Here is a 16,040-nt window from a genome sequence, read left to right as displayed (position 1 = left end):
GAGACAGAAGAAGAAAAAAAAAAGTAAATGCAAAAGAAGTAAAAAGAAAATATACCGCTAACTAGAATAAGAAGAAAAGGGTAGCGTTTTGAGTTATCCTCACGCTTGAACTTGGAGAAATCCACTGACTAACAGTGTTAGGGGGTCAGATTGACAATTGAGGTAAAGCCCGGGGCATAGATGCAATTTACCTTTTGGAATTAGTTAGAGATTGTTAGCATATTATCCAATGTGGCGCAGTTATCCTCATCACATCGTATCTACCTAAAAAGTCCACTTTTCACATCGGGAACACGGGCCCCGAACCGCCCATCTCCTAGATCAGGACCTGGGAGACCCCCAGTCTAACCAATAACTATACTCTGCGAAGCACAATAGCAGGTCTTCCATTCCCAGGAAAATCCGACTTGAAAAAAAGTTAAAACAAACCCTGTCGCCATCTCTCTGCCTTGCAGCTTGCTCCACATATCTCTCTCACCAATTTCTCCTCTGTAAACACACCCAGTGGATGTCTCTCCAGTCTCTTCTTCTTCACTAGTCCATGGGTAAAGGCCGCTCAACTCGCCGTACTCTAGACTCTCACACCGTTAAATCTATCAACAAAGCCATCCGAGGTAAACTTTTTCTTTTTCTTTCTTCCTTTTTTTTTTCAAGCTAGAAGTACCTTTACTTTTACTTCACCCGCTTAACAGCGGAAAAGGAAAAACAATATATATATATATATATACACATACATATGAAATGATAAATTTTCTTAGAACCTTGAAAATCTTAACTGTACGACGTTACGAGCAGCCGGAGACTGCGTGTTGATGAGGCCGTCGGACACGAACAAGCCGTCGTACGTGGCGAGAGTGGAGAAGATCGAGTCCGACAGCAGAGGCGCCAACGTCAGGGTCCACGTCAGGTGGTATTACCGGCCGGAGGAGTCGATCGGAGGTCGACGGCAGTTCCATGGCTCCAAGGAGGTGTTCCTCTCCGATCACCACGATATCCAGAGCGCTGACACCATAGAGGGCAAGTGTACGGTCCACAGCTTCAAGAGCTACACTAAGCTCGATGCTGTTGGCAACGATGACTTCTTTTGTCGTTTTGAGTATAATTCGTCCACTGGCGCCTTTAATCCCGATAGAGTCGCTGTGTATGTTCATTGAATCATTCATCTATTTATTTTACAAAGTCTCTCGATCTCGCGCAGTAATTAAGAGTTTTCTTAGACCTAAGATCAACTGTTTTGGAAATAATTCGCCTTCATCACTGGACATTTTCAGCATTGGTTTTGATTAGCTGTTATTAGAAAAGACGCAGGTTACGCAGCAGCTGTTTTGGTCTTGATTTTAGAGCTACAACAAATTGAATGTATTTATTGTTCCTGACGTGGCAGGTACTGTAAATGTGAGATGCCTTATAATCCTGATGACCTAATGGTTCAGTGCGAAGACTGCAACGACTGGTGTGTTAGTTTTATTTGACTATTTCTGTGGTTGATCATTTTTTCTTTTCGAGTTTTATTGCGTCATTAGTAGTCATGACTAATTCTTATTCTGAGTGTGAGCGGTTTTGTTCTGGTTTATCTTCAGTTACTCAAATTTTTTTGGATGGGAGGCAAAATTTTTTTGGGTCCTGTGTTAAGCTTGTTGTTTCTATTGGCCGCAATAAATGTATGCGTTGAAAGCATTGATTTGTTTCTGTGCGTGTTGGGAAGCTGAATAATAATAATGACTGAAGATTAATAAACATCATGCAACAAGCTAATAAATATGATTATTCTAACTGAAGATTAATAGACAATATACAGCAAGGGAAGAATTCCTATTAATATTTTCCTTAATTCATATTGTGATGGTGAAACTCGGTGCTTATAATTACTCCTTTCCTGTTTTTCTTGCTAACACGGTTGCTATAACAGCATCTGTATCTTATACAAACTATCTGGCTGGTTATATTTGGAAGACGTGCTGCTTAAGGGAGGCTAATAATTTCTCCTAAATGGATGTACTCCTTTACTGGACATAATATGCACGTAACTTCTTTATCATTTTTAGCCTGCCAAATTAGGTTGAGCTTGCTTGTTAACTCTAGAAAATTGGATTTGTATCAAGAAGGGGACAAAAACATTATGAAAATAGGGGCATCCTGCGGATACTCTCCTGGGCTATTTTCTGCTACCACTCCTTCAACATTTGAACTCTATCAATTTAACGGGAGGAAGATCTCTGTGTTGCCATGCTTAAGTTTTCAGCTAAATATCTGGATAAAACTGATGTATGGTTGAATTTGCTTTTGAAGTCTTGGTTGTCTTAATGAATTGAGTCAGTTTGAAATACTGAATAGTGCATTTTGAAGTTAAGATTAGTTTCCAGCTTGTTAATGATTAGTCTGATGTGAAGTACACTTCCTATGAAGACATAACATGTTAAAGTTGGTCATGAAAGGAAACTGTAAAGAAGAATCTCCATCCTTCACAGGTTGTTTGGGCCTCTATGGAAGAGTAGTTTGACTGAAGGCTTGTTAGGACACGTAGCCGTCATTTGTGACTATGGTTAAATTACTAATGAGAGAATATTGTTGTTAAATTGACCTCACTTCTTGCCTCATTTCCTTTTGTAAGCCTTTTTATTTGGCTTAAGCTACTTAATCATTTTGTGCTTTAATAATGTCCTGCTTCATCTATAAGAAAGTTGCTCGTGGCTGCCAACATATCATAATATATTCATGCTTCTTTGCCTGTGGGTGGAACAGTGTGTTTTGGAAATGCCACGTACATTTCTAGATTGTTCATTTTTTACCACCCTCTCCTTAGAATATTTCGAGTAGCTTATAACTCTGAGCCTAAACATCCAAGTACAACTCTGGATAGCTGTTTTGGTAAGTAAGGGTGACAGACAGATAAGTTGCGCATAACTGCACCTGCTCCAGTGCAGCTAGGGTCTTGTGGGCGGGCTCAGGGAGTGACTTATTTATAACAGTGGAAGAAAAGCTCAGTTATAAGATGTATGATCAGCAAGCCTAGAAACACATGTTCATGCTTTAGTGTAGCAATAAATGCTGTCTTTGGAAGAGGTGGTATATTTAGAATTGTAGAACTACCTTTTTTTGTGTGTTTGTGATAAGTTTTCCATTAATGAGAGGATATACCCCACATACAAGTAGTAGACAAGTACATTGAAATTCAGATAAAAAGTTCATTTGAGAGTCTACTGCATGTAGGAATTGTTGGTATCCTCCAAAGAAACATGTAAAACAGAATGTACAACTAACTAAGAAGAATTTAAATGCAAGTTCAATGAGCACCACTTTGCAAGAACAAAAGAAGTTCTTAAGCAATCCAGAAGAATCTTTAGAATTGAGAAATTAGGCAAAGAGGGAGTTAATGTCCCTTTGTGTGCGCGTGTGGTTTTTCATGTTATGTCTCATAGAGTAAATAAAATTATCTTCCCTAAACCCAGTACCTTTTTTTTTATTTTTTATCAGTGTGCCCCTCCTGGTCATAATCTTTTGAATTTTACCTTCATTCTTGTGACCTATGTTCACACTAAATGAGGGTGAGGGCAAAACCACAAAGGACCTGCGCTTAGGTAAGACTGACCCAGCTTAAGTTGTTGAAGTGGTTTAGGATATCCTCCTATTCAGTTTGTTGGAAGAGTTTGGTATAAATGCAACCGTACTCCTATAATGTCATCAAGTAGTATATACCATTTCAGTGTTAATTGAAGTGAATGAACTTTTGGCTCAGAGGCATTGGACATAGAAATTGAAAAAGATCGTTGACTCTGTGACATTGTCTCTAACATAGAAAGTATTTAAATTATGAAACCATGGAATCTCAAGGAAGAAAAACGAAAATGGATAAATAAATAAATAAAAAGGACAGTATTACCATCAGCCGAGACTATGAAATAGCCCTCTGGATGTGTGGGTGAGACTCTCTCTTTGGTCTGCCAATATCCCTTACGAAAAATTGTTATTATTTTCGGAGCAAGATTTTTTACTGTTAGAATCATTGCAGAAGTAAAGGATATAATTTGTTTACTTTGGGCAGTTACAGCAATTACTAGATGGGCATCTGCATTGACAGTTAGAAGCATAGTGCTGCTACTTTTGGCAGATCCTTTCTATTATGCTCCTAACTTCCAGTGCAGATTCTATTTTGTGAGCCTTTAACTGAATCTACTACTTCATATTACAGCAACACATGCTGCGTGTCATTGAGGAACACATTCTGCCATTCTACTGATTGGGCTCAGATTGGTTCATAAACTTTGCATAACAGCATTTTCTACAATTGGATATTCATTGTTGCTTCAGCCTAAGAGGCATTAAAGACATCCATACTACATATGTCATTGTTTGAATTCTTCTTTGAAACTCGTTAACTCTTTTACTTTGTTCAGGTTTCATCCAACTTGTATAGACCTGAGCATAGAAGAAGCCAAAAAACTTGAACACTTCTTCTGTGAAAATTGTTCCTCCGGCGAGCGGAAAAAGCTAAATAATTCTCATGCTGCTTCTAGACATTCAGAGGCAAAGGTAGTCTTCACCTTAACTTCACAGCATCCAGTTAATGTGTAATTTTTATTAAAAAGAAAATGGGATATCGCATAACCTTTATCAACTGCAAAATCACTTTCCTTTATGTGGATTGGTAATGTACTCGAATTGCTATGACTTACTGCTCAGTCAGAATAGCATTTAAGTGCAACTTGATTATGGAGTAGAGTATTTATTGTGGTCTGTTCCCATAAATTCCCAACTGATGCATCTAGTTATTGAAGGATTGTGAAGCTGCTTTCCTTTGGTGGCATTACTTATTGTTAGTCAAAAGTAGAAGTAAAATTCAGATTTTGATGATCTCCAGGAAAATAGAGTGGGACTACCTAGATAGGGCTACTGGTCAGATTTGAAACTCATTTTGCAAGAATATGCAAGTGTTGCCTGCAATTTTGTAGCAGTAGTGTTGTTTCTTCAATGGCTTGTCTTCAAAACTCAATCAAGCCAAAATTCTAGAAATAAAGTAATTGGCAATAAAGGGGATCATTTATTCGAACAGCAGGTCATAGAAAAAAAATATAGCTTTAATGAAAGATGGTTTTGCTAAAATTTGCAATAGATGTTCAGATAATTCGTTTGATGATTTGCTATTACAATTTTAGCAGGTTTTCTTTATTTGTTGTTGGTAAATATATTCAAGTGGTAAATTTTTATGCAGTGTGCATCAATCTGTGCATTTATGATAAGACCTACAGTGCTTAGGATCCCCCCCTGCTGCATTAGGAAAGACCGGCTTTATATCAAAATGGTCCCTCTGTAGAAAAGTATTTTCCATTTGTTTGATTCTGGATATGGAACTCGAGTTTACCTAGTGATTCTAATTTGGATGAGCTTTGCAGTTCTTAAAGTGACTTCCAAAGGACCTGGGGCCTTTTCAGTTTTAGAAAACTGCTGGTTTGACATGAAAAGGCATACTAGGTTTGTTAATTTGTGAGGGTCAGTTGAGTCTTATGAAGAGATATGTTTGAGCTTGTATTCCATCCTTATCTTTCCAAAAAATATCAAAGTGTTTTCCAGTTCATGATTTTTTCTTTTTCCTTTTGTCTGTTCTGGGTTTGACAAATGAAAGATTTTCCATGTGTATAGTTTTATTTCTAATTGTCGAAGCAGGAAGAGCCCCTTGGGTATAATCCATCTTGTTACTTGTTATATTCCAAGACTATCATTTTGAGGGTAGTTTTCAAACACCCTACCTCCTTTTCTCCTACATCACCTTCAGCAGAATGGTTGTTAAAAGAAACATTTAAACTGCATGAAGCCTTGTCATACACATCTTTCTGGTAAGCTTTCACATAGACTATCAAAATCACTGGTAAGCATAATAGCTCAATTCAGTGTGTTTTAAATGTTTTGTCTGAAATCTCTGAACGATTTGCTTGTCTGTTCGATTTCTACTAATTTATCCCGGTTAGTCGTAGTGACATGTATGCAAGGGCTGCTGTGCAGAGATGATTTTGGAAAAACATGTTTTAGCATGCCTTTTATCAAAATACTTTGATCAAATAGATTGAAGAAAGATTATTCCAACTGGGGTGGTTGATTTATACCTCTGCCTATTCGAATGGTTTCTACAATTTGCCTTGTCCAACCTCACTTCTTCAAAACTTGATTCTTGGTGCATGAATACAATAATTTTGTGCAGGCAGGGATTTGACTTCATGGCCTCAATGATTCAAATTGAACTGTGAAAAGATTATGAAATAAATATCAGCTTCTTGTACTCTTAGCACATTTTGAATTAATTATCTTCCTTGCCCTGGCATCTTTGTCTCTTGTTTTTGATTGCGTTGAGCAAATAAATTTTGAGAGTTCCCGGACTAACTAGTGCTAACTGCTATATTTCTGTTAGTCGAGCTGAATTGATTGCTGGAGTTGAAGATATCATTCTTTTTTCTGTTCACCATTAGGTAGAACTTGTTTCAGTGGATAACACATTTAATAGAGACGTTTTTATTCTGTATGCGCTTCAGGTGGATGGGAAACGGCGGCGGAGGTGAAAAAAAGTGCTGGAGAATTGTAATACCTGTCTTAAGTGCCTGTAGGATGCAAGCAAACACTGGCCAAAAGCATCAGAAGCAATTGAAATTTGTGAGCTGATGTTAAGCAGAAAGTGGTTTGAGACGGTTTGAAAACTCATATTTTAGAGGTTGAAGCGGTGTTTGGTTGTCTGTAACTATGTAGAGTGTAGATTCTTCCCTTCTTCGGTTTCTTCTTCTTTTTTTTTTGTTTTAGGATTTCCTGTGTATTATCCTTATAATTATCGAAGGTGATAGACGAGCCTTTTCTTTGTATCTTCTTTGCCTTGGGGTAGGAGATTACCTTATAATCGCAAAGATTTTGGGTGTCTCGGGCAGTGCACGTTTTGGACATCCATGTTATCAGGAACACATTACCTCGAGGTAAGCTCTACCATCCCATAGTGTAGGTTTGGTGGTGCTCTTTTGCACGAGGAATGGAATTACAGCCTCGACTCAAAGGGGCAATGAATACAGAGTCAAATATTCAAGACTCATTTCCGTTATCTAGCATAGCATACAGTCATTAGTCATCACTGCGACTTGATTATCTAAAAGTGCATTTACACAGACAATTTGAATTAAGATAAGCGAAGAACGGTAGGAGGAGGCGCCTTGTGAGAACGTTCACATTTCATATCCCTCGATGGATTTGAGCTACCTGCAGTTGCCTATCTCCATTATTTAACGAGAGGCCTAGACCTTGCCATCTCTAGTTTCTTTGAATATCTGTATACACGCCATTCAGGCGGTAGCATTACAAGAAGCAACCGACTCATCATTGGAATATTATCATAGATAGGATAGAACGAAATATATCAAAGTTTCAGGTAATGCATAATTTCATCTTTATCGTGCAGAAAGCGTCAGTTTTAAGGTAGCATCAACTAGGGTGGAAGCCTCATAATTTCGTGTATATGACTTCAAATGCAATTTCCAGAGGCCTTGATATCAAAGAGAGAGAGAGGTCATTTCTCTATAATCATCACGATGTGTAAGAGGGAGTAAACCTTCCCCATGCAAGCAAAAAACAATGATGCATTGATCTACAGGAACCCCATCTATTGTATTTCAAATGTCTATTGCTCAGTGAAACTGTTTTAACTAGTTTTTGCTCTCTTCCATACAATAACTGTGCCACCAAAATCAGAAGAAGCCAGTAAGTTCTCCCCGTAGTTCCAAGCAATACCTATAACTGGGTAGCCATGGCCCTGCAGTCAAAGACATCCAGAGGGAGTCATCAGTGACTGGCGCTAAGTACCTGAACAGAATAACAATACTTGGGATGGAAAAAAAAAATAGTTGGGATACCATTTGAAATATACCTGTAGCTTGTTTACACATGTATGCCTTGGCCGAGTTAAGTCATAGAAATAGACGTTTGCATCCTCACTTCCAGCAACTTCAGATGTTAAATTGCATGAAAAACGTAAGCACATTACTGTATGCTGATATGTTCAATATATGTACCAAGCAGCACTTGATATTATACTTATCCAGATATTCTTTAAGCAGTAGAACACTGGAAGGAAGCAGCTTAACTAATATCTGTTATTTTAACTGAACATTTCCAAGCTTCAGGCACTAAAACAGGCGAACTTTTTCACCAGATCTCTTGTATAACATGCTTGTCCAGATATTCCTAAATTCACATTAAGAAATAATATACAAAATTGCAAAGATAAAAGGCCATAAAAAGCTGCGAGTCTAATTGTCTATCTCATGCCATCCAAAAACAAAAAAACATAATACAGGAACATCCAGGAAAGCAACAGGCAAACATTGACAGAAATGCAACAACAGTCACCTCTAACAAAAATGAAAAGCTCAACAACTGTGGGAAGTTGATCCAGGCAGGATTTTTACTAGTAATAGCATTGTTCTACTTCATCATTTCAGTAGGTAAGTGATATAATGACTACAAAGGAGTAGATCCAACATTAGCAACAAACCTATATATTCTCCCTTTTCAAGGGAAAGCAGAGGACAGAAAGAGGCACGAATACTATGAAGTCTTGAGGCCAACTTCAACGAGCAGCGAAGAGTCAAGTAACCTTGTGTCTCCGAAGAAACACTACAAAGCAAGAGTATGCTTCCATCAGACAAAAATATAAGATATAAATGATTATTGAGCTTTGTTCCTGTTCAACCTGTAAAAAGACAAAGTTCCATCACGAGCAAAAGTCAGCAACACCGGTCCTCGTGCAAGCAATGAAAACGTTCTGTATTGTACTGTTGTAATAGGAGATTTGCCCTTACTATTACTTCGTTGACGGTGAGACCGAGATAGAGTACCAATATGAGAATCCATAGTAACCGAGTATATCCATCCCTATGAAGGCATACAATGCAAAATCTTTCAAGAAAAAGTTTCTTTTCTTGCATAGCTGATAACATGATTTGACGAAACACTGAAGAAATATAGGCAAACCTGAGTATCACCACAAAATATGAGCTGGCCAGTGTGGTCGTGGTCCATTGCAGTAACCTCACTATCAAAGATTGATTTACTTATTGTTCTCCCAGTGCTAAAATTAAAAACCTGGAATTTAAATTGAGAGAACAAAACATAATCAAATCATTACAATAATAGTTAAAGGCAAATGCCGTTGTTTATAAACACAGATAAGAGAATAGGCACTTAAGTGCTGGTAACTTTTTTTCCCAGTATGGGTTTATTTGTTAAGATTGTCCTATTGTAAGGTACTAATTGTGCGAGCAAGAAGGAAAGCCTTCTCTTGCAACATTCTTAACCAAATTGAGAAAGAGAGAGAGTTGGCAAGAAAAATGAGATGAGTCAAAGGGCAAGCATCAATACAGTAATCTCTTTGTTTGCATTGCCAACAGAAAGAAAGTTATTGTTCACCTGCATGAGAATACAGGAAAAAAAAAAATAGATCAGCAGCTAATTTGACAATGTAATTCAGAACTGCCAAGTAACACAAAGAAAGGGCCAAACTACCATGGATGCTAGTGTGCGGACAATATGTTGTACAGCACAGCATATGAAAGATGTAAAAAGCTAAGATGAAAATATTTTTAAGTCAACATGTTTCCATCTTTTTAATTTAGTTGTCAAAATTTCTGCACGTTTCTATTCTGGAACGCACCAACAGAAACATGAAGATGTCAAGTACATGTATATCATATGTATACATGGTCAAGAAAAGCCAATGATGTTATGTGGTAATAGGTATAAATTATGGGGATAATAGGACAACGCTTTCATGATGGGAATTCCTGGCTTAATTGTTCTGTAGCCGGAATGTTCACTTACAGGATGGAATCGAATGCAAAGCTGGGGAGAGATGCCATACACCACCCTAATGCAAAGGCCTTGGGAAATATCCCATACTCGGACAGTTTTGTCCATGGATGATGAGGCAATATAGTGATTATTTGCAGAGAAGTCAAAATCTGGAAAAAGATTGAACCGTTAGAAGTCAAGGATGCTATACAAATCGAAACATAAAAGTTACTTTGAGTCTATTTCAATCTCAACATTTGACAGTACCTATTTCTGGCACCAGTCACTCAAGCAATCTACTTCGAAGATAAAATCATTAAGCAACAAAGCAACCTTTCAAACATCAGAATAAACAACATTTATCTGCTTAATTGTTTTAGATTTATCAATCAACTTATGAGCCCTTTATGAATCACAAGTTTAGATTTAGAATATGCTAGGGTACAAGGTATAGAATATTTCTGGAGATATTCTGCAAATTCCATTCTTTATCGACATTTAAGATGACAGTAAGTGCAGTTGAACTTCATGAATTAAGTTACATCACAAAAATAATGAGCCAAAATGTCACAAAGGAAGAACAAAATCCCTGTCCCTTACAACCCTGCTACTGGGACATACCAACAGCACCAGACTCGTGCAATATTTTCACAGGATGGCATCCACAAAAATGAACCTTGTTCCATTATTCTAAGGTGAAATGTCAAACTGTGGTTAAATTGACCACCTATAGCCCAATCAATCGGCAAAGTATCTTTGGCAGCTTAACTAAACTAGGCTGTTCTACAAATACAATTTGAGAATAAGGGCCAAGGAAAGACAGCAGAATGAGCACTTATAGTTCCAACCTGTGACATCTTTCGAATGTCCAATTAATTGCTTGATAACTGAAGGTGGTGTAGAGACACTGCAGACTGTTAAGCTCCCATCAGATGCTCCATATGCAAGTAGGTCAGAACTCATGTGCCCAAACTTTATAACAGTAACTAGGAGGAAAATAGCAGTTCCATTTACTTATGTGAACAACTTGCCCTCTGGGGGCTAAAGGGAACAGTCAACTTCTTGAACTTATGAAATGATTACCCAAGGCCTTGCATTGATCAAAAATGCAATGCATCCCTACAAATGAATACGCAGGTTCAGTCTTTTTATGTGGGAAATCACTATCACTAAGATTCGAGCTGCTACGGCTAAATGCTTGGCTGCCACTCTGCAAAAACTGTAAAAGAAGCAGATAGTCAATGTCCAGTGAGTGTCTTAGTATCTGATTCTGCAAGTGTAACTAGAAAAAGTGAAAAAACAGAAGAGAGGATGGGATCAACCACTGGATAGAAATAGTTGAAAGGGGGATTAAAAAAAAGGACTGAGACAGGACAAGGATATACAGGGAATAAACATCATGCCTCAGAGAATCACAAGCAAGATTCGAATATAGCAATGAATAAATGTCAAGGAAAGAAAGCATACGAGTTATCAACTAAACCCGTCATTTCTTATTTATATTCAGTCTCCGTCAGTCCAAAAAGATGTACACATAATAAAGATTAATTGTAGAATAAAAATGATAAAAAAGTGACCAAGAAGAAAGCATGTTAACTATGTGGAGAATTCAATGCAAAAGAATGTGCACGAGGAGGCTTACATATAGGAAAACCGAATTTCCGGTCAGGCAAACTACACATGTTTGTATCGCGGATTTCAAAATTAGAACCGCAGAATCCAGAAAAAACTGGTTCTCAAGACATGTATCATGTTAAAAAGGACCATACAATGGTTGGGAGCATAGAATCAAACTAGAGGAGGGAAGCAAGGGACATACCCGACCGGGGCTCCAGCTGTCCACTTCACTTAACTGCCGGGAAAGTGGACCTGGAGATGGCACCCATCGGCCACTGGTTTTGCATCAACCAGTAAAGCACCCTGATGTCAGTATTTTATGAAATAGACGAACTCAGAGAAAAAGTAAACTCTAAACCAAAACAATGGAGATGCTTATAACTAACTAAACAAGTCAGATACCTGTTCCCCGGAGTGCTGGAGTGGCTCGGTACGTTTAAACTCTCCCAATTCCTTGGCCTGTTAATGTAATTACGGTACGCAACGTAGCCTTTCCCATTGCATCTCCACTCCTTTCTCATCAGGCACAAAAATCACAGAGTTAAAAAAGAAGAAGGAAAAAAAAAACAAAAGTACTAGTACTCATACCATACAAGCATTTAATTTTGTTTTGCCTTCAATTTACGAGTGAATCTAAGAATGCGCGGACAAGAGGTGGTAGTAGTACCTTGCGGCGGAGAACACCGGACTGCGCTTTGCGAAAGAGGAGGAGGCGGCGGATTCCTATGTAGTTAGGATCGGAGTCGGGGGGAGAAGGTTGAAGCAAACAGCTGAAGAATTCTGGATCTGCAGCGACGTCCTCTTTCTTCTTCGTATTCTTCTCGTTTGGATCTTCGGGTTCGGAGGAGGAATTGTTCTGAACGATAACCTGCCGCTCCATTTCTATTCTAATCTGATAAGCATATGTTTATGTTTAACTACGCGATTTCCAATTTCGCCATCCATCAACCATATCATATGATACAAACGGCTGCCTGATGAATGATTATGGACGAAGACAGCAAAAGCCTCGTGGTCGTCTCTTCTCCTGCCTCACATTTTGACCAAGACAGGAGCATCGCATTTGTTTGCGGTTCCAGACATGAGTCTGTGCGTGTGTGTGTATATACACACATTATATACATACATATATATATAAACATACACTTTTAGTCTGTGCGTGTGTATGTATTTATATATATATATATAATAATGTATGTGTGTATATATATTCACATATATATATATATATTAACAATGTATACATTATTATTTTATCGTTGAATATTTTATTAATTAAAATGCTAATTGGTGCAAGTCATTGAATTTACCACACATGCCATCCAAAATATAATAATAATTTCAGTATTTGTGGAGTTATAGGAAAGGCTACTAAATGACTAATTGGAGTAAGTATTAGTTGATATTTACTGTACAAGCCATCCAAAATATAATTTTCAGTATTAGTGGAGTTATAGAAACGGTGGCAAATATGCAAAATGTTTGTACCTACCTTACCTAGTGCAGAATGCAGCGTGAATAATAATACAGTCGACCAAGTCTATTAATTTTCCACTAAAATGTCAGGCGACACAGTAGAGGAACAGCAGCCGGGAGATGTTTCCTACAATCTCAGTCTCAGTTCGTTTCTACATCCAATTCCATACACGACGACCGCACAAACAAAAGTGCACGAAAACAAAAAAAGAAGAAAGGAGGAATCATTAACAAATTTAACTTGCGTTGATTCCAAATCCAGTTGCTATTACCGCCCGTTTCAAAATAACCTGGGTAGTTATTTATTGCCATCTAGAAGGGAAGGAACAGAAAAACGGTGGGGAAAGGAACAACAACAGTTTCTGCAATCATAGTTTGGCAGTCGTAGAATCATCAACTGGGTGCCAATGTCGGTTATAAAACCACATAGAATCTGCTTCAACAGCGTTTCCATCTTGATTGCGATGCCAAGCGTAGCGGGCGTGTGTACGGTTCTTGATGTCCAAAATGGCATGACCGAAACTGGCCTCGCGATAAGCCGAGTACTTGGGCTGTGGCTCCGTCATGCTGCAAAATACAAGTAAAAATTTTTTTTTTCTATTAGAAGAGGAGTCTTCCTTCCTTCCATCAAGGGCAATCAGCCGTTACTGATGTTTCAAGTCAATCTTACTTGGTGGCCAAACCCTCGAGATTTCCTCCGTCACCAATGGTTATGTATACCGGGGCCGAAAGATCACTCACAGGAGAGCAAAGACCATTTACAACGTTGTATGCAACGTTTGATATGCGTTCCTGTGAACAATGAATCGTCGGCAGTCAGTCAGCCGCATAAAGTCGCGCAACTAATTGGCAAAGGGTTAAAAAGTTCACGTACCGATCGTTCATAAGCATGAACATGACCGGCAAATACAAGATCAACTTTGTACTGCACAAACCATGGCTCGTACATAACTCGCATGGTTTCTCCTTCCATGTAGTGATAATTGTAGCTGTTGTACCATGGCGAATGCATTAGAACGATCAGCCATGGTGTCTCACTCCTGTTGACTTTTGGAAACTCTCCCTCAAGCCATTTGTACTGGGGAGTGTATTTACCTTCACAAAAGGTTGAAATGGGAAAGGAAAAGCCAGTTATGATACGCAACAGAGCATAGCAGTGTTCCCTCCATAAATGGCTAGAAACAGAAGCAAGTGGCTCGTTTTTGGTTGAGCACATTATACTTGGTCAAAATTTTTGCCATCTGGTGTTGAAACCACCACAGAGTCCCAATTAACCAGCAAGTCTACCATGCTGGTGCAATCGGAGCAAATTGTTCTACTTGAAGCAACATATAAACCTTTCACTGCAATAATGAGCTTACCGTAAGCTGAGTATGAAGCCAAAACAATGATATATGCAGGACCCCTCTTGATTGAGTACCAAAATGGAGCAGTACTATTTGATGCTTTATAAGGAACATGATACCGGTGAGTGAAAGGCTTGAAAGGTTTTGTTTCACCCTGCAGGAAAATGATTGCCATTTTGTTATGACTTGTTTTTGATAAGAGGAACATTTCCCGAGGTGAGAAATAAATGCAACAGCTGAAATACAACTATCAGCTGAAATTTGAGTTCATAAAACAGCAGAGCTGATGTATTAATGCCGTTCAGGATTGATTAAGGATCAAGAATGAGCAAAGCAAAAACAATCACCAGAACAACAAATCCCTGTCTGGGCAAGATATCCTCTCAAGTTTTTGAGGACGATATGATGGCAGCAGGAAGGGGGACAAATAATTTAGAATGACACTCACAATTTCCGGGGCAAAATCTATCTCGTGATTTCCTGCAGTCCAAATCCATGGTTGATAAGCAACACTTCTCTCCACAAACCTTCCCCATGTATCCCATCTCACATTGTCATGATTAGGATAGTTATCGGCATATGAGAGATCACCAACAAATAGTACCGCTTGTCCTTTGCTTGGATTTGATTCGTAATGCGTTAGTGTACTGTTCGAGTCAAAACTCTGTCCAAGATCCCCTGAAATGAAGCGTCTCAACAAGTCATAAATTCCCCATCCAGGTTACTATTCAATTGGGTTGGCCAAATAGTACTGAACATACTGCATTGCATTTATGATGTAATCTAAAAGCAAAGTAGTTGTTTTAAGTTAACACAATACACAGGCTTATCAGGAGAAAGTTTTTTTTTTTTTTTGAGTACCTATGAGACCAAAAGTATAAGGCACATCAGGGCCAACTTTTGGAGGGGTGACGAACCAGAAGGTCCGGCTTGTGTGATCAATTCCCACCTCGTAGTAGTACTTTGTGTCATGCTGCCATCAAAAGAAAAGAACATTAACCAATAATTAAAAACAAAATGAAACACGCCCTGTACCCAGAAAAAACAAAATGACAAGAAAGAAACGACAGAAAATTTACCTGCAAATGTTTAATGGTAGCATGATGAATATAGCCAGAGGTGTAATTGAAGTACTTGTATTTAGTCACCGTTCCCTTAGCCTTGAGTTTTTCTGTAGCGTTGTCACTCCAGTACAGAACTGTATCTGAACCACGTTCATCCACTGTAACCCAGGACACAATCACCGCCTTTCCCTCAAGATCTCCTTGAGTGATGTGTACCTATAAAATGATTCACTTTAACATCAATAAACACATCAACGGTTGAATTTCAATACATCCAAATTCAGTTGCTTTAAACTACTCTTCTTCTTCTTCTTATTTTTTGTTTCCAAAATCGGATAATGTAAACCAAGGAAAGAAAAATAGAGGAGGAGTAAGGAGGGACCTGTTGAGGCGCATTATAGCCGGGAGGGACACGGAAGACATCAGCGTGAAGAGGCATATCGACGGCTTTCCGATCGACCCTCAAAAAACTGCTGGTGATTCCTCCACGACAAAAATTTGCGGCATTAAGGATCAAGCCCACAACTGCAAGAACGAAAGAGAGAGAAGAAAATCTCGTCCTTGTCACGCCCATATTGCCCCCGCCAGCACCAAAAACCTCAGCTCCCTCTCGGCCTAAACCAGGCGTATGTATGTAAGTCTGTACGCGTCGGAACTGAGCTTGGTTTTATATAACTGGTGACCGGCTATTTGAGGAAGAAGAAGAAGAATATTACTCTAAAAT

At 38.6% G+C, this 16,040-nt stretch overlaps 3 protein-coding genes across 4 annotated transcripts; 1 reads left to right on the top strand and 2 right to left on the bottom strand.

Moving 5' to 3' along the window:
- The first annotated feature begins 394 nt into the window (after positions 1-394).
- Positions 395-6,842, top strand: LOC140035083 (chromatin remodeling protein SHL-like). Of its 2 annotated transcripts, XM_072074598.1 has the most exons (5): positions 395-614; positions 796-1,141; positions 1,385-1,453; positions 4,395-4,530; positions 6,522-6,842. In XM_072074598.1, the coding sequence occupies exons 1-5, from the start codon at positions 542-544 to the stop codon at positions 6,546-6,548; spliced, it is 651 nt and encodes a 216-aa protein (XP_071930699.1). In that variant the 5' UTR covers positions 395-541; the 3' UTR covers positions 6,549-6,842. The 2 variants fall into 2 exon arrangements, with proteins under 2 accessions (XP_071930699.1, XP_071930701.1); XM_072074600.1 differs by lacking the exon at positions 1,385-1,453 and having other exon boundaries at positions 6,522-6,661.
- Positions 6,843-7,517: 675 nt separating this feature from the next.
- LOC113731237 (uncharacterized) lies at positions 7,518-12,529 on the bottom strand. Its single transcript, XM_027256381.2, has 12 exons — positions 12,098-12,529; positions 11,833-11,942; positions 11,633-11,705; positions 10,897-11,032; positions 10,662-10,799; positions 9,844-9,983; positions 9,385-9,432; positions 8,998-9,108; positions 8,717-8,898; positions 8,519-8,640; positions 7,892-7,968; positions 7,518-7,777 (listed from the first exon to the last, which is right to left on the bottom strand). Exons 1-12 carry the CDS (start codon positions 12,308-12,310, stop codon positions 7,667-7,669), a joined length of 1,461 nt encoding a protein of 486 aa, XP_027112182.1. The 5' UTR covers positions 12,311-12,529; the 3' UTR covers positions 7,518-7,666.
- Positions 12,530-13,133: 604 nt separating this feature from the next.
- Positions 13,134-16,040, bottom strand: LOC113731236 (purple acid phosphatase 2). Its single transcript, XM_027256380.2, has 8 exons — positions 15,699-16,040; positions 15,332-15,532; positions 15,114-15,225; positions 14,701-14,930; positions 14,268-14,406; positions 13,781-14,001; positions 13,577-13,698; positions 13,134-13,473 (listed from the first exon to the last, which is right to left on the bottom strand). The coding sequence occupies exons 1-8, from the start codon at positions 15,888-15,890 to the stop codon at positions 13,275-13,277; spliced, it is 1,416 nt and encodes a 471-aa protein (XP_027112181.1). The 5' UTR covers positions 15,891-16,040; the 3' UTR covers positions 13,134-13,274.

The sequence above is a fragment of the Coffea arabica genome, chromosome 2c (genome assembly GCF_036785885.1).
Source record: "Coffea arabica cultivar ET-39 chromosome 2c, Coffea Arabica ET-39 HiFi, whole genome shotgun sequence".
Classification (NCBI taxonomy): Eukaryota; Viridiplantae; Streptophyta; class Magnoliopsida; order Gentianales; family Rubiaceae; genus Coffea; species Coffea arabica.
The sequence above is the reverse complement of the archived record's forward strand: the minus strand, read 5'-3'. Positions and strand labels throughout refer to the sequence as shown.

Bases quoted from the DNA above. Each gene is read 5' to 3' on its own strand.
- LOC140035083 (XM_072074598.1), top strand. From the start codon at position 542: ATGGGTAAAGGCCGCTCAACTCGCCGTACTCTAGACTCTCACACCGTT. The intron at 615-795 runs GTAAACTTTTTC...CGTTACGAGCAG, and splicing joins TATCAACAAAGCCATCCGAG to CCGGAGACTGCGTGTTGATG. The intron at 1,142-1,384 runs GTATGTTCATTG...CTGACGTGGCAG, and splicing joins AATCCCGATAGAGTCGCTGT to GTACTGTAAATGTGAGATGC.
- LOC113731237 (XM_027256381.2), bottom strand. From the start codon at position 12,310: ATGGAGCGGCAGGTTATCGTTCAGAACAATTCCTCCTCCGAACCCGAA. The intron at 9,433-9,843 runs GTAAGTGAACAT...ATTCTCATGCAG, and splicing joins TTTGCATTCGATTCCATCCT to GTGAACAATAACTTTCTTTC. The intron at 7,969-8,518 runs GTTTGTTGCTAA...TAACATCTGAAG, and splicing joins TGAAAAGGGAGAATATATAG to TTGCTGGAAGTGAGGATGCA.
- LOC113731236 (XM_027256380.2), bottom strand. From the start codon at position 15,890: ATGGGCGTGACAAGGACGAGATTTTCTTCTCTCTCTTTCGTTCTTGCA. The intron at 14,931-15,113 runs GTACTCAAAAAA...GCTTCATTTCAG, and splicing joins TTATACTTTTGGTCTCATAG to GGGATCTTGGACAGAGTTTT. The intron at 13,699-13,780 runs GTACGTGAACTT...CATTGTTCACAG, and splicing joins TTCATGCTTATGAACGATCG to GAACGCATATCAAACGTTGC.